At 39.7% G+C, this 23,617-nt stretch overlaps 1 protein-coding gene across 1 annotated transcript in view; it reads left to right on the top strand.

The window, feature by feature from the left end:
* Positions 1 to 23,617, top strand: part of CDH9 (cadherin 9) — a 119,955-nt gene that overhangs the window by 86,246 nt on the left and 10,092 nt on the right. Inside the window, exons 4-9 of the mRNA XM_032777706.2 lie at positions 4,262 to 4,381; positions 5,662 to 5,829; positions 9,614 to 9,801; positions 14,248 to 14,501; positions 16,159 to 16,295; positions 17,636 to 17,757. Of these exons, the coding sequence (XP_032633597.1) occupies positions 4,262 to 4,381; positions 5,662 to 5,829; positions 9,614 to 9,801; positions 14,248 to 14,501; positions 16,159 to 16,295; positions 17,636 to 17,757 (989 nt within the window). The remainder of the gene's footprint in view (positions 1 to 4,261; positions 4,382 to 5,661; positions 5,830 to 9,613; positions 9,802 to 14,247; positions 14,502 to 16,158; positions 16,296 to 17,635; positions 17,758 to 23,617) is intronic.

Raw genomic sequence — 23,617 nt, 5'->3', positions numbered from 1 at the left:
TGTAAGTGAAGGAACTATGGGTCACCAAAAAGCTTCCATCTGGTCTTTGTTAGTCAAACAAACTGGACCGGGGCGGCTCCAGGCACCAGCGCAGCAAGCATGTGCCTGGAGCAGCATGCCGCGGGGCGGGGAAGGGGGACTGCCGGTCGTCGTGAAGGCGGCAGTCAGGCTGCTTTAGAGGCGCATCTGCAGGAGGTCCGCTGGTCCTGTGGTTTCAACGGCAATTCAGCAGTGGCTACACCAAAGGCACAGGACCGGCGGACCTCCTGCAGGCATACTGCCCAAACTGCGTTACCAGTGGACCTCCCGCAGGTGTGCCGCCGAAAGCCGCCTGACTGCCATGCTTGAGGCAGCAAAATACATAGAGCCACCCCTGATTTCATGCCCCACTGATTCCAGATTTTGGCAACAGACCATGAGTATCCCTATAGGCTCCACCACACACACCTTACTGCTGCCTGCACAGAGGGTGCAGCCAAAGTAAAGATGATATATGCAAGAAACCCATCATTGTGCTGATTGCCAGTTGCTATTTTAGTTCTTTGGGACCATTTGCAGCTAGTGTAACTTAGAACTGCATCTCGTCTGCTTGTAAATATTTACAGCACATTGAACAAAAATGAAAAAGAAATACTCATAAAGTTATAGTTTGTTTTTTTTTATGGAAGACCCATCATTTTATATTGTCTCTCTTTAATTACTGAAAAAAGGCCCAAATGCGATGCTTTAATTTGACTACTTTCCTTCTCTGATTGTCTCATCATTGGTATGGTATGGGCTATGCTAGAAGTGCTTCCCAGGCTGTACCTACTGGGAGGACAAGAGATGGGGAGCCAGTCCCCAGAAAGGATAAACACACATGGACATGTACGCACACTGATTCAAACTACATCACTCTGTTTTTTCTAGCTCTTTGTTCCCTCCATAATGTTTTCCAAATTCGCCAGCAGGGCATCAGATGCATAATTACCACCAAACAAAAACTAAAGTTATTGTACCAAAGTACTGAACAGCAGGAAGGCAAGGGTTAGGAGTGTTATTCAGTTTTTGCCATTCTTTCTCAGTTAGACTTTATAGCATTATTTTACCATTGTAAATTAATTATATTTAGTGGCAAGAGCATTTACTCCACACAGTATTTCAGACAGATTAAATATACAGCAGCTAAGTCATATTACATCTGTCTATGTGATAAGATTGCCCTATGGTCCTTCAGTACGACTCCTAGTAATGCAATTGAGAATAGCATTTCATTTCACCATACAAAAGAAAGTTTTGGGGGAAAAAAAAGAAAAGTGAAAACACTTAGCATATGCTAGAAAGGACAAGAATTATATCATCCTTACATTTACAAAATATATGTATATATACACACAACACTGCCTCCATAGTAGTGGTGGAAGATTTATGCTATTTGAATGGATTGTAGGTTTTGCGGGGGAAAGTGGGTTGCTTTTGTGACAGGAGGCAGGGTTGTATAGTGTACTGGTTACTTATGTTTTGCATGTAGGTTCCTGATTAGAGCTGACCCAAAAAAGGTCACATAATTTTGCCACATAATGTGCACTTTTGAATAAAAGAAATGTCCCAAAAATGGGTCAAAATGTCAAAGATACAAAATTTTTCACAAGAAAGGTTTTATTCTGTTTTAGGATTTTTATTTTATTTGTTTGCTTTCTGGCTGCTGTAGAGGCCACTCAGCCCTCCAGTCTGGGATACTGTAACTCACTTTTCCTAATTAGACAATTAGTTCACAAGGAAGCAGCAGCTGACACCATTGTGCAAACTGGCCGCTGCTCAATGTACAAGTCGAAGAAAGCATATTTCACCAGTATTCCATAAACTGAACTAGAACCCCATTCTGTGTCAGATCCGAGTCAAGGTTCTGATATTGGTCTACAAAGCTCTGAGCAGAATAAGGTTACAATTCCTTCTGCAAATTCCCTGTCTGGTTGTGACTGTCCCAAAGACCAAGAGAGCAAAAATAAACTCAAAAGAGATATAAGGTCGAGGTTTCTCAACACAAGCCAGACCTCACCTCTGGATCACCTTCCCTAGGGAAATCATCTTCAAGCTATGCTCCAAGGTTCATCTTTTCACCAAAGATTCCCCAATACCCAAATTTGATGAACAAGGTAAATATGTGTTTAAAGTTTCTGACTACAATTTAACACAAAGTACATCAGAGAGTTATTCATCCTCCTGAATAAGGTTTTTGTTTTCTACAGTTCTTATTTAACTCCTAGATGCCACAGTAGAAAGCATAGAGGGATGCAAATCAGTTGATAGCTGGGAATGTGTTCTGTCCAAACAGCCTGAACTGACATCTGGATCTTACCTTGTAACTGGGGCAGGAGGAGGTGGGTAGGGGTAAAGCACCAAACTTCCTTCAACAAAGGGTCATATTAGCTCCTGTGGTGGCAGAGGCCTTATTTTAGTTGTTCAATTCAGCATCTGATGAGACCAGTTACGTTCTACATATGTCTGCGAAAGACTATTATTCACCTTGTGGATTACTTTTCCACAGACTGTTTGGATGCTATCATTACCTTCTCTCCTTTACTGACACAGCTATCCTTCAATGCCCCCTACCTCTGCATTATTCTTACAGCTCACCTTGGTTTACAGATGACCTTTGACAGATTAAGCAGGTAAAGAGAAATCTAAAGAGCATGGGGCAGAAATTCTTCTCAGAATTTCACTGATTGTGACATAAAGTATTTTTATAATTTTACTACTTGGTTTTGTTGCAGAGGAAGAAATATCCCCTGTCTTCTACCATGTCACCCACAATGCCCAAACCAGTAGGTAATGTTGCCAAAACACAAATGGTAAACGGAGTTGCACCTTACAAGACCCAGTAGTAGTACCTGTCCTGCTTATGGGGGTACCCATAGGGTTCTGCTCTGTCATTCCCTTTGTTTAATGTATATGTGAAGCCCTGAAAAGAATTATAAAACACGTCTGTTCCATCAATCCCAGATAATGTGGGTGATCGTTTTCCCAGTGTCTAGTCAAGACGGGTGCTTTGCTGGAAGGTAGCTGACTAAAGCTCAGTCTAGATGAAACAGAAGATGGGGAAAAACTACTAAAGGAAATGAGAGAGGTGATATCTCCCCTTTTATGGATGGAGTGTGCCCACACCTTTTCTTATTGAGGATCTGGAGACCATACAAGATATCCAGAAAGAAAATGTGGCCAAAAGGGTGTTTTTCTCCATCTGCAGTTGGCAAACAGTTAACAATTTACTTAATGATTTTTGACTCATTGCATTTATCCATGCATTTGTTGCCACCACCACCCTTCTCACCCCCACAGCCTTCCTCCCACAACACCCAAAAGGATTACTGATCTGCTCAGAAACAACAGTTAGTGACAAACATTATGTTCCTTTTATAGTACTTAGCAGTGCTTTGCACAGAAGCCACTTTATACCTGGGTTTCACAGGCTTTTAAACCTTAATCTGTGTCCAGTTCAATGTATTAGTTGTATAAAGCTATTTATGGCATGGGTCCTCTGTATCTTACAGACCACTTCATCATTGTGGCCACCACTTGAAATCAGCTGAGATGTTCCATTTGAGAGTTGAGAGCAGGAGCGGCTCTAGGTATTTTGCCACCCCAAGCATGGCAGGCAGGCTGCCTTCGGTGGCTTGCCTGTGGGAGGTCCCGGGTCCCAAGGATTCGGCAATATGCCGGTGGGAGGTCCGCCAAAGCCACGGGACCAGTAGATCCTCCGCAGACATGCCGCTGAAGGCAACCTGCCTGCCGTCCTCGTGGCAACCAGCAGAGTGCCCCCTGTGGCTTGCCGCCCCAAGCACATGCTTACAGTGCTGGTGCCTGGAGCCGCCCCTAGTTGAGAACAAAGTGTTTTCAGAGGACAATCCTCAGATTGTGGATTTGCTGCCCCCTTGATCAATAAATTCATGATGTGTTGGTCTTTCAGATCATCCATCAAGGCCTGTCTGTTTACCCAGGCTTTTTCTGAAGGATGGGCTTAAGGGAAGCTTATTTTGTTTTGTTTTAATTCTGAGTAAAATGTGTTGTTTAAAATTTTATTTTAATTTAGCATGGCAAAGGAATTATTTTGCTGGCAACAGTTAACACTGGATTAGTCTGATGTATTCTGTGCAGGTTTTGACTGTTCTATGCATCTAGTCATTAAATATATTTTATAAATAGGAAAAAAATATGTACATCATTCTTATGATCTAAATTATCTCTTTTCAAATGACAGATTCTTTGTTTTGCTCCTATTCAGGAACTTCTGTTATCCAAGTGACAGCTACAGATGCTGATGATGCCAACTATGGAAACAGTGCCAAAGTAGTGTATAGCATCCTCCAGGGACAACCATATTTCTCAGTGGACCCAGAGACAGGTCAGCAACCCTTTCTGTCTTACTGGTTATAATTACAGAAATACACACAGAAATCCAGATCCTTCTCACTCAAGTATTTATACCCAGTTTTATAAAAATACTAATTAAAATGTTCAAGTACTGTTTAATATTTGTCCAAAACTCAGAATGAACATGGACTATCTATCTGGTTTCAAGCAGAAGACCCCCTTGATTTCTGCTTGAAAACTGATGGCGTGATATGGCCCCATATTATTAAGGCAGTGAACCTGCAGCACCATAAAATGTAAGTTTTATTTTATTAAAGTAGTAGGAATAGGGAGGTTATTTTATACCTGTTTTTGGCACGGGTGAGACCACTACTGGAATACTGTGTCCAGTTCTGGGGTCCATGTTGATGCATTGGAGAGGGTTTAGAGAAGAGCCCTGCAAACAACTACAAGATTGGAAAACGTAACTTATAGTGAAAGACTCAAGGAGCTCAATGTATTTAGCTTAACAGAGAGAAGCTTAAGGGGTAACTTGATCACAGTCTATACTAATCTACTTGGGTTCAGAAATCTGATAATACAGGACTCGTCAATCTATCAGACAAAGGTATAATAGGATCCAGTGGCTGGAAGTTGAAGCTGAACAAATTCAGACTGGAAACATGGCACAAAAAATAATAGTGAAGGTAATTTACTAACAGAACAATTTATCAAGAGTTGTGGTGGGTTCTTCCTCAAAAAAATCTTTAACTAGAAGATTCTAGAAGTTACGTTCTAGTTCTGCCACAGCTAGTGGACCTAAAATGGGAATTAATTTATAGAAACCCAGTGACCTGTGTTATGCAGGTCAAACTAGATGATCTCAGTGGTCCCTTCTGAAGTTAAAACCTGTGAATCTATGGAAGTTTGAAACAGTGAATCCAGGATAATACAGAATTCTGCCCTGTTAATGAAAAAGCGGTATAATGCAGAGACTACTCCAGAGTTGGAGCTAATAACCTTATCAAAATAATAGCCAGGGAAACTAGCTGAATAGCTTTCATTAATGTAACAAACCTAACATTTTTTGTCATCAAAAGGATAATTATATGGATTTAGCACAGTCCAAACACTGAATCATGCACTACTATATTTCTTTCTTTTCTTGCAATCACATTAAATCAGTCATGGATTAAAAGCCTTATTTGAATACACCTTCAATTTTATTTGTTTGCCTGGGAATAACATCTGTACAACATATTTTACATAAATCCATTTTAAAACTCAGAGATTAAAGTGTTTTTTTTCTCCCCTCTTATTCTTTTATCCAAGGAATAATCAAAACTGCTTTACCAGACATGAGCAGAGAAAATAGGGAGCAGTACCAAGTGGTCATCCAGGCCAAGGACATGGGAGGCCAGATGGGAGGATTATCAGGGACCACTACAGTGAACATCACACTGACTGATGTCAACGACAATCCGCCTCGATTCCCCCAGAGTATGAAGCCTTTAATAGTTCTTCTGTGTTTCAAAAAGCTTCTTTAAAATTGTTTAACCGTCACCATCTGGGATACTTTTTTTTTTCACATCTACAGCTGTACTGCTGTGTCTGCTTATGCTGCAGCTTTGTCAAAGCACATGGGAGTCTACTTTAAAAAAAAAAAAAAACTTCCTTAGCAGAATAAACTTACTTCCCAAACCCTTAAAATAAATTCAACAGGAGCCAATAACCCATAGTAATTGCAATATTATACTTGAAACAGTGTATAGTTACAGCAAATGTATTGTAAAATACAAAGTCAGCTTTTCAGAATAGCTCAGTATCAAATCCAATTGGGCATCTAAATAAGTGGCCTGGTTTGCCAATCCTCATAATGGGCATTTCAAAAATCTGGCCCTGCTTGCATGTGCTGAGTAATTTTGATAATCTGGCCCATATTTTACATGATTATATTTTTGAAAGAAAACCCTTTAGGCTGCAAAACTGGCAACCAAGGAAAAGTGAGATGGTGCAGGGGATGTGCAATGTGATGTCCCTTTAATGCTAAACTACTTGTTTAAATCTGATCCCAAACTGATTAGCAATCAAAAGTTGTTAAAAGCAGCACTTGATGACTGCTTGGTAGGCTATATGAAAAGAATTCACAGTTTCAGTTCGGTATCTGCTAGGAAAATATCTACATTATTCAATTACTATTGCCTTTGGCTCTGATTGGGATCCTTGCTTGCTCTCTCATCAGACATACCAAAGACTGAACAAACATCAAGACTGATTTAGAGACCACCTTTCTGGAATTATGGAAACTTGTAAGGCACTCAGATACCATGGTGATGAATACAAGCAAAATAACTAGTCACCCAATCCAGAATGGATTATTATCTTGTGAGTTTGCTTACCTAATGACCAGCTTCACAGAGCAAGCTCAGGCCACTTCTTTCTAAACAGAACACTCCCATTTGACTTCAACAGGGAGTTCTGATAAAAAAAACCAACAACACACAATAGTATAATATGGTCCATGATGTTTGATCAGACTGGAAGTGTTGAACCCAAAGATGAGGTATAGTTCTTTTCACTGAATTACACACTTGGACATGGAGCTGCAATCTAAAAATAAAGGTTAGGTAATAGTAAATAGCTGTAATGTAACTTTGACATCTGAAATCCTGGAGCCTTTGTTCCTGCTGGTAGTCTGCAAGGTTAGTAAAAGACCAGTCCAAAGTCTATTGAAATCGGTAGGAGTCTTTTTGCTTACTTGAATGGGCTTTGGATCAGGCTCTTAATTAGAATGAAAGTCAGACCAGTGAAGAGCCACATACAAGGCCCTATGCAGTGCACGGCTTAAACTTCACTGACACACAGAAGGTGATATGGAAGGCCTTATCTGGGCTGGACACACTGGTCCCCTTTCTTGCCTTGCTTCCCAGGATGCTGGTTTCCTGCTCCTCCTACAAAGCAAGACATGAATGGAAATTCTACAGGTTTTTATTCCTCCTCACACAGTCATGAACTGCAGCACATTTCCAAGGAGATTGATTCTGAAAATCTGTGCCTAGCCTCCTCCTCTACCCAATTACCTCCGTTTATGTGAGGCTATAGGATACGGGGAAATTAGGCCCAAAGGGAAGGAAGAATTTGCATGAGAAAGAGATAGGAATGAACTCCAAAATCTTGAAGAACAATTTGATTTACTGAAGGGGCTAGAAAGAAGGGAAACTGACAGACTCTAGCAGGAAGCCACTGTGACTTGGACTAAGTATGTAAGGATTGGTTTTTAAAAGGTACAGTGGCCCCCACATAACTAGTAGACCTGAGCCATGAACAATATAAATGATAGGAAGGACAAGAGCCTGACAGAATTGTACCATGTGCTCATGAAAAAATGGATACTTCGGGAACTGAATTATACCCTAAACCAAGCTGATTAGCTTATATGCTGACAATATGCAGGTCACTGACATTATCTCAATTACAGTGATGGCTTTCAGAATAAAACTCACTCAAAGAAGGTGTTGCCCTGGTATTTCTGGACTTCTCACACCAGGGAAAAACTGAAGTGTCATGACAAAGTTTGTGCTTATAGGATTTCTGACTCAATTGCCAGGGTGAAAAGTTTAGATAAGCCTACAAACGGAAAAGGTCAGCCTTTGGAAGGCTGGTTGTCATAAGGTCTAACTTCTAAACAGTTTTCAGCCTGGCAATTGAGGCTGAAACAGTAAGAGAGTAACATGAATTTTGCAGCCTCACTGGTTGCAGCCCACCGCTAATTTTTCAATTATAGGGTTGATTTTCTAACAGCCAATACAATTCACCATCATACTATATCACCCATTTTTTTCACAAATCTCTAAAGATAAGAGATTTCCATTAGTCAGAGATAGTGATTTAGGTGCATGACACTGGGCATAGAGACTCACTCAATCTGCTTTAGGCCACACAAGGATCTGTTATGATCAGTGTACTTGGGAAAATTCAGAAACTGCTCTCTCACTGTGCCCCAAAATGGATGAGAGGGTAGAGAATGGCTATGGATATATGAGGGAAGAACTAGTCACATCAAGTGTCATAGGCTGTATCTGCTATAGGCTGGTGTAGCTTGTACAGTCTGTCTATTCGTTAAACCACTCAAATAGGGATTGTACCTTCTTCAGGCACACTGCCTTCCCCAAGGTTGTGTTGGTCAGGCAAGGTTTCACAATATATCCTACATGGGTACCAGTTTATAATTGCTACAAGTGGCATGATGTTAGTAACTAAGTAAGCTGTACAAATAACAGATAACAAATATTCAACAAATTGGCATGCAAAATGTCTGCAAACTTCTCAGATGTACTTTTTACTAGTAAGTATTTGCCAACACTGTTTTAAGAATTATTTTAACCCCGTATCTTGTGAATTGAAGTTCAAGTTATATTTCCTGAGTGTGATTGGTCAAGAGACTCATGTAATATTATTCCTGTTCTGCAGGAGCATAACTTTATAATTAGTCTTTTGGTGCACACGCTGGGAAAAGAGACATTTAATATTTACCTTCTGTACTAAGAGGTGCAATGTTAAAATTCCTTTGTCAATAGCATCCAGGCTAGTAAAACCTGATTCCACAAGCATTAACAGAAATCAGGCATGAAATGTGTCCCAAGTGAATTAATTAAAAAATCTGAACACATTTGTACAACTTTCATATAGTTCAAGCAGTTAGCAGGAATATTAAATATTACATATCTCAAATGCTTTTTGCAAAATATTGTATTATGTGTTTCCATGAAAAACTTATATCTCACATAAAACACACTTAAAGCTGTTCAAGGCAATTTCAAAATAGAAAACCTTGTCTATTGTATTTTAGTTTCTTCCTCAGATCTATTCTGTTTTATAAACTGTGATTCCTAGAAAAAAAATAAATAACTGAAGATATCATTGAAAAAAATGTATAGAAGATAGACAAAATAAATAAAGTCATTAACTACTGAGGGTCATAATCGCTGCTGTATTATCATGCTTCTGTTTATGTTCCTTTCATCTGAAGTACAAAAGAAAAAGTGTATAAAGAACACAGTACTAAGTGCCTTTGAAGTATCACACTTTCATAAAAAAAACAGCAAAACTTTTCATTGAGAGTCAAGCCGTCTTTGTTTTAAAGTTTACTCCTGATGACTAAGAGCACTTTTCTTAGAGTGTTTCAACTTTCAAGGCAGGTTAAAAAAAAAAATCTAGGGGAAACAAATGGCATTTATTATTAGAAAGATAAATGACTAAAAAAAGTTTGATTTAACTTTTCCAGGTACTTACCAATTCAGCTCTCCTGAGTCCGCATCGCTTGGGACTCCTCTCGGCAGAATAAAAGCCAATGACCTCGATGTGGGTGAAAATGCTGCGACTGAGTATAGCATTTCCAATGGGGACGGCTCAGACATGTTTGATATCATCACTGATGAGGACACACAGGAAGGGATTATAACCATCAAAAAGGTTTATTTTTGCTCCCTCTCTTTTTACTAGACTTAACACTCCAGATGGTTTTTTTCTTTCCTCAACGGGGAGGGAAAAGGAAAGTCTCACCTGTGGCCATCTGCTGAGAAGCTGTATTGGTTTTGTTGTCCTCTTTCTTCATCAGCTATTGTTATTCCCAAGGTTTGGGGGAATTTACTTGGCATGTCACTTCACATAAAGCAATATTCTCAACAGCTGCTGTCTATCAAAGACACACTCTCACAAACAATAGTTTTGAAGTAGAACCATGAAAACCTGGAGGGGTTTATCATCTGACTCTGCAGTGTGGTCCACAATGGATTGAGGTGAACAAGTTTGATGAATTCACACCTTTAAAGAGAACTAACTCAGTGTAGATAGCCTATTCTCCTGTAGCCTTCCTGTTTCTCCAATGAGGAGTCTCTTTTCTAGAGGTGCAAGAAAGGTTCAACTCAAACTTCCAGCCAGGGCCAGCTCTAGGCAGCAGCACTCCAAGCATGTGCTTGAGGTGGTACTTTCAAAGAGGCATTCCAGCTTCTTTTTTTTTTTTTTGCTTGGGGCGCAAAAAGCTGGGAGCTGGCCCTGAGCAGAGGTGAGCTGAGGCGGTGCGAGGCACGGGGAGGGCCGCAGGAAGTAACCTTCGGGGGAGGAACTGTTCCCGCCCCCAAGCTCACCTCCACACCTCTGCCACCTGCTCCCCTGAGCACTCCTTTTCTCCCCCCTCCCTCCCAGGCTTGCCGCGCGAATCAGCTGTTTTGTGGCAAGCCTGGGAGGGAGGGGGAAGAAGCAGAGCAGCGGCAGCACGTTCAGGGGAGCAGGTGGAGTGGAGGTGAGCTGCGGCGGTGGGGGGCACAGGGAGGGCCGCAGGAAGTAACCCTGGGGGTGGCAGAGGAACGGCTCCCCCCAGCTCACCTCCGTCTCCTCCCCCGAGCACAGCGCTGCTCTGCTTCTCAGGAGAGAGGGATAGGAGGGGAAATGTGGCATGCCCGGGGAAAGAGGCGGGGCCGGGGATTTGGGGAAGGGGTTGGAATGGGGCAGGGAAGGGACAGAGTTGGGGCAGGGCAGGGGGGGTGGGATTTTTTGCTTGAGGCAGCAAAAAACTTGGAGCCGGCCCTGCCTCCAGCCTACTTACGGTATGGCTACACTTGGAGATGTGCAGTGCTGGGAGTTACAGCTGTGTTCGTACCGCTGTGTAGGGACAGCACTGCAAGGTGGCCACACTGACAGCTACCAGCGCTGCAGTGTGGCCACATTTGCAGCATTTGCAGCGCTGTTGGGAGTGGTGCATTGTGGGCAGCTATCCCAGCATTCAAGTGGCTGCAACGTGCTTTTCAAAACAGGAGGGTAGGGTGGAGTGTGACAGCAAGCGTGGGGGAGAGAGAGAGAGAGAGTGGATTTTTGGAGCTGACACTGTTCTCAGCTCCCTGCCTTGCAAGTTCTTAGGACTGGAAGATACACAGCACCTACATTCAATCATTTTGAAAGTTATGACCCTTCCCCCACCTCTCTCTTATTCACTAAATGCAAATTATGCACTCCTAAATAGCCTTCAGACCACATAAGCAGCTGTTCAGCACGGACTCACCCCTCCCCTCTCTCCTCAAGCAAACAGCTGTGAACTTTCCAAAGCAATTCCCCTGCCTCCGCTCACTCGCTCGCTGGAGCAAAGAGCAGCTGTGTTTGTTTTTTAGATAAGTAGGTCCAGAGAGCTCGTAGTTCAGCCATTCTTCCAGTTTGTTGTGGACAGGAATTCTGGGATATCTCTTAATACCCTGGAGGCCAATAAAAGCGCTTTTGGTGGCCACACTTGATGAGCAGCGCTGCATCACCAGCGCTGCAATCGTTACACCCCAAGCAGACCAGGTGTACAGCCAGCGCTGCAGCCAGGGAGTTGCAGCGCTGTATGTGCCTTGCAAGTGTNTTGCAAGTGTGGACACAGAGTGAGTTGCAGCGCTGTAACCCCATCACCAGCGCTGCAACTCTCCAGTGTAGCCAAGCCCTTAAAATCAGCCCTGTTTCCATCATACATTGACAGTTACATGACATGTCAATAGATGCCCTCGGATAAAAGGAATATACAAAACTTGAATTCATAGACAATCTGTGATTCTTTAGGGCTTAAAATTGGCCAGATAAGCATATTGAAAACTATTTTGATGTTATCTGAATACCCATTTTAGGCTACAGTTCACACTACTTTGGGTTTGTCCTTGAGACACATCATATGGGGTAACTCCTGATACTTTCCATTACAGCCATTAGCCTCAATTATTTTTCTACTGAACATGTGAACCTCTACAAATATGAATAAAACTTTAAAACTCAAACCTTGTATAAACATAAATCCAAACTCATTTAAGCTTCATCAGCTGAGAACCTTTGCAAAGTGATTCTGATAAAAAATTGGCAGTCTCATTTTGAAAATAAAATCAGTTGAAAAAAATGGAAAAATTATAAGTTATTTTCACATTTTTATGCAAAACAGAGCAAAAAAGTAGCCCACATGTGGCCTGGGCTACTTTAATTACAGTACTTCCTAAATTTTTTGAGTGCTTGACTTTGCAACCGTAACTTATTTTAATGTAATTTTTTTGAATATAACTAATAATTGATTCAAAGTTAAAACTGGAGCTAGAACAACTCATTCTCATTTTATTTTGATACAACAATATGCTGGATATCATAGTCAAGATCTGTGAAAAACTCAGACCCAAATAATTCATTCTATTGCACTTCTGATTGAGTCAGTACTAGATTATAAATACAGTTTTATAAATCATGTTTATGGGGGATATTTGCATTAGAATTCTATAAAAATTGTATACATCTTTGTAAGAGATGAAATACAGAATAGAATATAAATGATAAAACCAAGCTAGCCACTATCATATTGATGTAATTATTAATGGACACACTAGTTATTCTCCTAGCTAAACCAACCTAATGTTTGGCAAACAAACAAAACCTTTAAAGAAAACCCACATCACCCATACTAAAACCATTTCCCTTCTTTTTTCTGCCCTTCTTCCAAGTTTCATCTCAAATTTGATGTACCAGATTGCCATTAGACAAGCTTTTTCCCATGGTATTCTTAATACTGGCCATAATAAGGAAGTTCAAAAATACACTCATGAGAAAGCTCTAGCTCTAATATTCTGGACTGATTGTTCAAAAGAGAATTTTATATAAATTGAGACTGAACATCCAAGACTTTGGAAACTTATCCCAAATGATGATGCCTTTGAGATTTGCCCATCACTAATATTAATCCCCTTTGCAAGATTTCAATATGGAAAATGTTCACTATTGTGTGTTGTGGCAAGGCACCTTCTCAGTCTCCCCAGCCTCTGCTGCTTTTAGCCCTGGTGAGATAGGCTTGGGTAATGCCATCCCCTTGTAACACAGGGAAGTCTGCTCCCTGTATCTCCACCAGTCCTGTTTAGAGTATTTTTACTCTCTTGTGGGAGAGAGTAGTGCCTCTCCTCCTGGGGAGGCTCGCTGTCTTGCTGCTCCAACACTCCTGGCAGCAAGGTCCCTTCTCTCTCTGCTCTGCCCCCTCCTTCCTCCCAGGGAAGGGTTTAAAAAAGTCTCAGGCAACCTTAAGTGGGAATCAGCTGATCCTAATTAACCTGAGGTAGCTCCCCCTCAGCTGATTCTAATTGCTACCTTGGTAACCCTTTCTCAGCTGAACCTGATTGACCTGTAGTTGCCTCCCAGTTGATAAGGAGGAGGGCCTTTTAACCCTCTGGGACTGATTTCTACCCCTCCCTTGCAGCTGTCTGTCCTGAGTTTATCACAGTGTGTAGAGTATAGCAGATTTCAATTGCTTTGAAACATAACAATTTTCAAGTATGTCAAAGGTTGTTACAAGGAGGAGGAAGAAAAATTGTTTTTCTTAACCTCTGAGGATAGGACAAGAAGCAATGAGCTTAAATTGCAACATGGGACATTTAAATTGGATGTTAGGAAAAACTTCCTAACTGTCAGTGTGGTTAAGCACTGGAATAAATTGCCTATAGAGGTTGTGGACTATCCATCATTAGAGATTTTTAAGACCAGGTTAGACAAATACCTTTCAGGAATGATCTAGATAATTGGTCCTGCAACGAGTGCAGGGGACAGGACTAGATGACATCTCGAGGTCCCTTCCAGTTCTATGAAAGGAAAAAGTGACTTTACCAACTACCTAATCACTATTACCAAGCTACATTTTGCATAATAAGATAAAGAATCCCCTGTCCTGTACCTTAGTCATCCATAATTGGCTCTATAGTGCTGTGACTGATGAATTGCGTACGTGCATGTAGGAACCATGTGCGGTCTCTCAGATAGGATTAAGGCTGCTAATGCGGTCCCTGATAACTCTTGCCCCTGTTATTGTAGTGCTGTAATTTTTTTTTACATTTCTTGTAAACTGACCCCACTTTTTTATTCTTTGCTCTCTAGCAGTTGGATTTTGAGAACAAGATGCTGTACTCCTTAAGAGTGGAGGCAGCCAACACTCATCCTGACCCACACTTTTTCCACTTGGGGCCATTTAAGGACACAGCTCTCGTCAAAGTTTCTGTGGAAGATGTAGATGAACCTCCAATATTCAGCAGGAGCTCTTATGTAATAGAAGTAGATGAAGATGCCAAGGAGGGAACTATCATCGGGCAAGTGATAGCTCAAGATCCAGATACCACCAAGAATGCAATAAAGTAAATATCAGTGCATGCACGGTGTAAAATGCATTAGATGTAGATGCTCATTTCATCTTTTTCTCAAAATGTAGTAAAGCAAATGGTATATGGTCTGATCCTGAGAAGTAAATAGCAGCTTTAATTCCAAATGAGCTCAGTGATAGTAGAGGACACAAATGAGCTAAGTGACAGTTAAGGGCACTGAGCATATTACAGGAGCAGATCTACAGTGATCAAGTGGAAATAAACTGAGCAATCAAATATCTGTGGAGAACTGGTGACGGCAAGCAGAATTAATACATCACAGTGTGTCTTTTCAAATGGAAAAGTATGGGGGTCAGGCAAAAGGAAGTGTATAAGCCTGATTATAACAAACACACATTGCTTTGCAGAACTCTCACTTACATCATTCGCAGGGCAATGCTATTTTACCTTATTTGTCCCTATTGGCAAGCTTATATAAGATGTTCAAGACAGTGTATTTCTATTGGATGAATGTGCATCTCTGCTGGTCAATGGCACTCAGCATTCTGCATCACACCTTGCAACAGGCTCAATGAATGAAACACTCCCCTAGAGATACACTGTCTACCATGTTCTACTTCTTAAATATTTAATGATCAACATTTGCACAGCATATCAAATAAGAAATTACTGTGAGAAACTCGTAACAATTAGGAGGTAAATATTTGGTGCTGTGCTACTGCCATAACTGTTAGCGCATCTGCTATTATTGTCTAAACTGAGATGCATAACACTGACCATTTGTACCTTAGTGCATAGACCATGTAAATGATTGTGAAACCTGCTTCAGCTACATTTCTGATTTAAAGTGAGATAACTCTGAATTATCTACTTTCTCAAAGTTCGCATTTTGAGGGAAAATAATATCATCAAGCAAACTGTGCATACACTCTTCATTCAACTGGTTTGTGATTAATGGTCACTAGCTCACTAGATCAGAGGATGACTATAAATGTAAGTTATTCTTTTTTGGAAGGAAAAGAGAGATCAACAAATGCAATGTATCATTAATACTGTGTTATAGTCTTGTTGCATTTTCAGACCTAAAAGCCAAAATTTTTTTAAAAAAATATTTTCTAGTGATTTTCTGCCTATCCTGAGAAAAATCAAAGGTGCCTGGTCTTCAGCAAGAGGATGCTCAATGGTTACTGAAATTAAGTCCCTGTGATGGTGTCTGAGGTTGAGCACCCAAAAAACTGAAGCATCCAAAATCTCTAATCATTCGTGAAAATCTTAACAAAGATCATTCAGTCCAAGTTAACTCGCTATCCTTCCAGAATTTATTATATTTTTGGGCTAAAATATATTTTGTAAAATGACTCATACTGAATAGCTTCCTATACAGGTGTGTTACCCTTCTATCCTATTTAAGACCAGTGCCATGAAACTGACATTGTATGGGCTATGCTAAGCGTATGGAGTTTACACCCCATCTTTCAGAAAGAGCCAAAGTCTTAAATAACTTTGACTTGGTATTTACAGTACTCTGCACTAGTTATTCCCTATGGTAAGTACAGGGAACCTTACCATACTTCAAATTTTAAGGTAGCCTTACCTAAGTTAAAACTGGAAGCATTTAATGGTGGTTAATAAGCAAAACTGGAAAATATAATAGAAGAAGGTGATACACACTTGTATTATATCTTGACAGATATTCTGTGGATCGACACACTGACCTCGACAGAATATTCAACATCTATTCAGGAAATGGGTCTCTATTCATCTCAAAGCCACTTGATCGGGAAGAAACCCCCTGGCACAATATCACAGTGATAGCAACTGAAATCAGTGAGTTGGAGATGGCTTATATGAAGAGAATGTTAGAACACAGAAATCTGAAAATTCTATAACAAATTTCCGTTTTAAATGTTTTTACCAGATTCACCCTTGTCTGTCTTTAAAAATTACAGCCAAGCACATCATTTGCTAACTACAAGCCAGAAAACTCAACAGGGGTAACTTTTAATAAAAAACTTATTTCATGATTTACTTACTTTTTTCCCAAAAAAATAAAAATCAGAGCTCCACTTCAGCTGTATAGAAGAGGACAAAGCCAACATAACTGGCTTCCTGAGGATTTCCCTTGCATAAATTGGTAGAGAGCAAACATTGTGATTCTACATTGCTCACTGAGGCTCTAGGAGAGGGGAAATTTATAAGAAAATGAGGGCATGGTTAGAGCATTCCAGCAATCCCAGACTGTCAGAATGGTCCTTTGGGGCCATGGGCAGACATTAGATTGGCCTTCAGGCTGCTCTAATTTACGGCAGGGACCAATCCAGCTGCAGTCACAACCAGAGGCCTGTAAAGTTAGCATATTATCTTTCCCCACAGGCAGAAAAGAAAATTTGACCTTGTATCTTCCATAGAGGCACACCACATTTAAGTGATTGGGCTCTATGACACTATTTTTCTCCTCCTTGCAACTTCTTCCTTTACTTTGGGAAGCAGTGAGATTGACATTGTGTGGGCTTTGATGAGCATATAGGATACACAGACCATCTTTTAGAAAGCGCCACACCATTTTTTCTTTAAGAAAGCTATTTCCTCCAAACACTGAACCAACTGTCAATATTTCCTTTACTTTATTCATCCCATTGGCTATAGTTTGGCCTATGAGGTTACTTGCAGTGGCACATTAACGACGAAGGTGTCAGATACATTCTTCCTGCCTTTGTAGTTAGACAGGGTTTTGAATTGATCCAGAAAATTTATCTATCCCTCCTAGATTACCTTCAGCAACTCCATTTTAGGACACAGATTGAAGAAAATAAGCACGTATACACTCACTGCTGATTGGAATACATTGACAAACCAGACACCTTGGATAATTTAAAATTCTGTTTTCAACTGCAAATCAATTTAGACTGAGATAGTTTTGCCTTAATATAACGTTTTTCTTTTTAAAATAATGTAATGGGTTTCAAATATGAGTCTTAACTATATTAAATTATATACCAGTAAAAAACTGAACATAATTGTAAAGATATGAGCATTTCTTATATGTTTTGGGGGTGGAGAAGAAGTGGATAAAATATGCTTGATAATTTTACTTCTCTTACATGAACTGTAAATCTTTCCAGTCCTTATATTCCTTAGCTAAATTATAAATTATTTTCTTGTTCCAGATAATCCTAAACAAAGTAGCCAGATACCTGTCTTCATCAGGATTTTAGATATAAATGATCATGCACCAGAATTTGCCAAATATTATGAAACTTTTGTTTGTGAAAATGCAAAAGCAGGACAGGTAAATGCATATTTACTCTACTAGCAAATTTATGCCTGTGTCTTCTGTTGCTGTTTTTTATTTATTTCTAGAGTTATTCACAACAGAGGCTAACATCTCCATGACAATCCTGATTTGCACGGATGAAAAATAATACATAATAAATCCTCCTATTGTATTTCCAAATTCAATAGATGTTTCAGGTGGACAAGGAATGCAAGATTTGGCTCTAATGTAATAAATACACAATATTTTATTTTTAGGTAATGATTTAATAGTCTTCATCACAAAACTCTTTTTATAGAAGGAGTCATGGATAAGTCACTAATATTTCATATGTTTAGCTAATTCTTCTTGTTTGCATGCTTGCAAAGCATTATATGATCTATTGATAACTTGAAATATGAAAAAACCCAATTTTGGAAACCTCACATATTTCTGGTCCTTGCCAGAATCAAGAAATTGTGATATGGAACTATAATTTTAAAGCTATAAAGATATGTCAGCTTTCTCAGACCTTGGTTAAGATTCAGTTTGGGTTAGATTTGAATTTGTACAAAGGTCCAGGATGGCTCTTGCTTAATGCAAACTGAATCCACACATCCTTTGATAAACTAAAACAGATTTAAAGAGGAAGCAATTTACTAGCTTGGAGAAAAGAGAAGAAAAGTTCCAGGTATATAGTGCAGCAAAACACACATATCATGGATATACTGAAATATTCTATTACTATTGTAAATATAACAATCTTTTATTTATTATGGATGTTTCCAGCATTGTTGTAGCTATGGTGGTCTCAGGATATTAGGAGAACATGGGTGAGGAATCTTTTATTGCATCAACTTCTATGTTCATGTAGTGGTCAGAGATTATACATGTGAGTCCTTTGAGGATGATGATTTGTTTCTTGCATTTACTCATAAAGAATATATCACTGTTAAGTTTTTCTTCCTTTATCCTCATGTTGCGGAGATTCCATTTCAGATGGCAAAATTCATTATCTTGAAGTGTTGTAGTTGTGTTGCTCCCAAGACATTAGCGAGACAAGGTGAGTAAGGTGCTATTTTTTATTGGACCAATTTCATCACACACTGCCACGTACTACAAAGATGAAAAAAATCAAGAAACATACCCCATGATCATTCAAGTAAACTAAAACAATTTTCAAAATAGAAGTTGGTCCAATAAAAGATATTACCTCACCCATCTTGTCTCTCTATTTATAATGGGATCAGCTGACAATTCAGTTTTCACACTTTTGTTCAGAGTTACGCCTTCACTATAAACATTCACTCTGTGTGGAAACATTGCATTAAAAGTATCTCAGTATGGAATGGATTTCTAAGGAATTAAAAGTTAAGGGCTAGATTGTATCCAGAAGCAGAAGCCCATGATAGAAAAAGTTTAGAGCCCTCTTGAGGAAGAACTGTATGTGTAGGTTTCCCCTTATAAACTAGGGAACTCCAGGAAGTATAGATCAAATGTAAAGGAGCAATTGAAACAGAAAATACATTTCAATGTTATTTTGGAAAAGGAAATTAAAGAAAGAGGAGGCAGATGTGCAGCCAGTGGCTCAACTGAATCACATTCTATTCACGTTATTGACCCAATGTCCCCAATTGTATGAGTCAGTCCGTGAGGTGGAAAGATAATATAACATACTTTGAATGGAATTGCCTTAGTTTGTATACAAGGCCCTCACTGCCAATATGATTCTTTTTCATACCCATCTTTTCATTACTTTTGATGCACATAATACAGTCAAATCATAGAATCATATCATAGAATCATAGAATGTCAGGGTTGGAAGGGATCTCAGGAGGTCGTCTAGTCCAATCCCCTGCTCAAAGCAGGACCAATCCCCAATCAAATCATCACAGCCAGGGCTTTGTCAAGCCTGTCCTTTAACATCTCTAAGGAAAGAAATTCCACCACCTTTCTAGGGAACCCATTCCAGTACTTCACCACCCTCCTAGTGAAAAAGTTATTCCTAATATCCAACCTTAAACCTTCCCACTGCAACGTTGAGACCATTACTCCTTGTTCTGTCATCTCTACCACTGAGAACAGTCTTAGATCCATCCTCTTTGGAACCCCTCATTTGATTACGTAGTTTGGAGCAGCTTTGTCAAATCCCCTGCATTTCTCTTCTCTTCTGCAGACTGAACAATCCTTCAGTCCCTCAGCCTCTCCTCATAAGTCATGTGTGCAGCCCCCTAATCTTTTTGTTGCCTCCTGCTGTGACTCTTCCAATGATCACATCCTTCTGTAAATGTGGGGTCCATGGACATAGTATCCCAGATGGAGGCATCATCAATGTCTTAATTACGAGGGAGATCGATTCCGTCTGATCTGCTAGGCAATGCCCTACTTATTGCAGCCATGGCTGTTAGCTTTTGCACGGTGCCACTGTTGATCATATCGTGCTTTAGCTTCTTCGTCACCTGTAAACCCTAGGTCCTTTTCGGCAGCTGTCCTAGCATCAGTCACTAGTCCTGTGCAGCATGAGATTCTTCCCATCCTAAAGCGAGGCTCTGTGCTGTCTTGTTGAACCTCATCAGATTTGTTTTGGCCAATCTTCTAATTTGTCAAGGTCCCTCTGTATCGTATCTACCTCCAGCATAATCTGACCACTACTCCCAAGTTTAAGTCTCATCTGCAAACTTGTTGAGGTGCAAAAAAAAAGTTCCCCACGCCATCCTCCAGATCATTAATGAAGTTGTTGAACAAACCGGCCCCAGGACCAACCTTAGCGGCACTCCACTTTGATACTGGCCTGTTAACTAGACATGGAGCCATTGATCACTACCCATTGAGCCCGACGATGCTAGCAGCTTCTATCCACTTGTAAGTCCATTCAATCCACCCCAATAATTCTTTAACCTGCCGCAAGAATACTTGGAAGACCATAATCGAAGCTTTGCTCAAGTCAAAGAGAATGTCTCACTGCTTCCTCTCCACACGAGACAGTTTATTTCAATAAAATATAGACGCAAGGGGTCGGCAAGACTCTTTTCAGAATGGTATGCCGATCTGCATTTAATCAACTCTTAATTTAAGCGTTTTTGCATGCCAGTAATACATTATATTTTAGATAGTCTCTTTATTATAAGTGTATAATATATAACTACAAGCTATTGTTGTATATATAAGTAAATAGGTTTCTAATTTTAAATAAAGCTTCTTAAAAATTTTAAATTCAAATGCAGAGCCCCTCGGACTGGTGACCAGGACCCAGGCAGTGTGAGTGCCACTGAAAATCAGCTCGTGTGCCGCCTTCAGCACGCATGCCATAGGTTGCCTACCCCTGATATATAGAGTAACAGCAATACTAAATGAAATGAAATTAATGGTAGGAATTATAACAGATAATGAAATAAACACATGAAACACTCAGCCTAATGGAGCACCTTGTCATAAAATAATGTGACGTTTATAATTAAGATACAAAGTCTTCACCACTGTGACATAAATTTTCATGTGTGACTAAGGTTTGAGACCTATGTGATGAGGTTAGAAATTTCATCCAATTACTGTTTATTGTAGTTTTATTTTGCGGTTATGATCACAAACAAGTTCCACCCAGACTGGCGACTTGTCATCTCCTCTTAAATGATATATTTCCAAACTCGGGGTAGTCCTATACATTTTGTGGAATTTCAAATATATGGAATACTCATTAATGCACAAATTACAATTTAGCTTCCCAACTAACTGTGTATGTGTAATTCACAACACCTGCCCATTCTTTGGGTGTAAATTAGGGCTGGGATCTTCAAAGCAACCTATGGGACTTAGGTGTCCAACTCCTACTGACTTTCCATGGGAGTTAGTTGACTAACTGCCTACATTTTCATTTGCCTTTTGATTCTTCAAGTTCATATTCTGCAACAATACTTTAGAGACAAATATTTTGCATTTTGCAGTTGATTTATCTACTTGGTCACTCCTCTTCAGAAACCTTAGATAAACTGGAGTAAAGGCTGAAAATAATTTATCACTTAACTAAAAGTTTAAGCCTTCAAAGAGAAGGCTGATTTTAAGTTGCTGTTGTGTCCACAAACACAAGTGTTAGAAAATCTAGATATTCTAATTTGAGACACTACTTATCTTTTCCCCCTCGCAAAAAAAATAGTATGTTCAGTCTATTAGAAAGTACAATAAAGCTCATTTAATAGCATTAAAACAATCTTAACTCTGCCACTGCATCACCTGATTGACAAGAATGAGAAATTTTGAGACAATGTGATTCTCAAGGAGCATAAAGGACTAAACAGTGTCACCCACGATGTATCTACATAGATACTTTTATTCCTTGTATATACTTTTGTTTTACTATTTTATTATTTCCTCCATTTTGTTTTTGGCCCTCAGATCTTTCTATATTATTTATATTTAAGTGCTCAAAGATTTGACTTGGCTTTGGGTAACACCTGTGTGGATTCTAGTTAGTCAACATTCTTCCCATTACATCCCCACCAAATTTTACTTTGCTAAAAATGAAGAGAGCAGGTTTAGAGAAAACGTGCATTTAAAAAAAGTAGCTGACAGAGGCCCATTAGTTAGTCTGGTATTTAGCTATTCAGATGCTCCTTCCAAATAGCATGAGCTCAGCAATTATGATATAATCCCAGAAATTATTTTCCCCAAATGGCAAATTCAGTACTAATGCTACAGACATTAGCTGAATCAAATATCATTCCCTGAAGTACTGCCTTCTACTCGTTACATATGCAGGGATGTGATATTTGCAGGTTTCCATGGCTGCAGGCAAGGAGGAGGTTCAAGTAAAAAATTTCAAACACGGATATCTAAAGTTTGGCACCCAAATTCATATTTAGGCACTTATGTAAAGTTGGCTTCATTTTTAATGTACTGTACAATACTATTATTGTACAATAGTGCATAATGTACAATATATTATAATATACTATTACTCATTTCATACTATTCCACCTTATTTTAGAGCTCACCAAAAGCAGCCAACCTGTTCGAATTATAATTGCTTCCCATTGCATCACATCAGTGCATTTAACGCTGATGATCACAGCATGAGGGCTAGACAGAGAAGATAAATATATTTAGTTAATTTTAAGATTTTCTTTTAATTGAGTTTAGCTATTAATCACACCACTTTCTAAATCTCATTCACATCAGGAAGCAGTCAGAAATATCAATTATTCCTTCCTATTGCCAACTTACAATACCCTTGTTCAATGTCAGCCAATATTAAAGGGTAGATTGTGGCATTTATGATGCAGCTGTGAGGGGAGAGGTGGAGAGCAGTACCGAGTTGCAACGTCCCAGGGGCAGCAGTGATGAGAGAGTCTATTGAGGAAGGGCATCATTTCTATAAATGTTTTTTTCACATGGAAATATACTCTCTGCTTCATCATTAGGTTGAGTTCCAGATCTGTTCCACAGACTTGTAATGTGGGCTAAGGTGGGAGCAGCAGGGTCCTGGCCCCAACTCATCTTTGTCCTCTTTTAAGTGTCACTTTCTCTGCGATGGAGGTTCAGAAGCACAAGGACTGCTATTGTGGAAGGCTCTTGTGCAAGGATCTCTCACAACCTTGTTCTATGAGCTCATTAAGAGCAGTGCATGATCCTGACCTGAACTAGGGGCAGAGTCAGGCAATTCTCTCCATGGAAGCCAGGGAGTTTTTTCCTTAATAGAACATGAATCAATAACTGCAAAATTCAACTCTAGGATATCAACTCATCCAAAGCCCTATATTTGCTGAGGCCACATTAACAATAATGATCAACAACTCGACTGTTTTGCTCATTGGTACTATAGTCTCTCTTGCCATTGATGAGCTACGAAACATCAGAACATGGATAGAGGTCATCTTATTTGGGAAGATGATAATTTTTCCTT

This window comes from Chelonoidis abingdonii, chromosome 2 (assembly GCF_003597395.2).
Source record: "Chelonoidis abingdonii isolate Lonesome George chromosome 2, CheloAbing_2.0, whole genome shotgun sequence".
In the NCBI taxonomy this organism is placed as follows: Eukaryota; Metazoa; Chordata; order Testudines; family Testudinidae; genus Chelonoidis; species Chelonoidis abingdonii.
The sequence above is the reverse complement of the archived record's forward strand: the minus strand, read 5'-3'. Positions and strand labels throughout refer to the sequence as shown.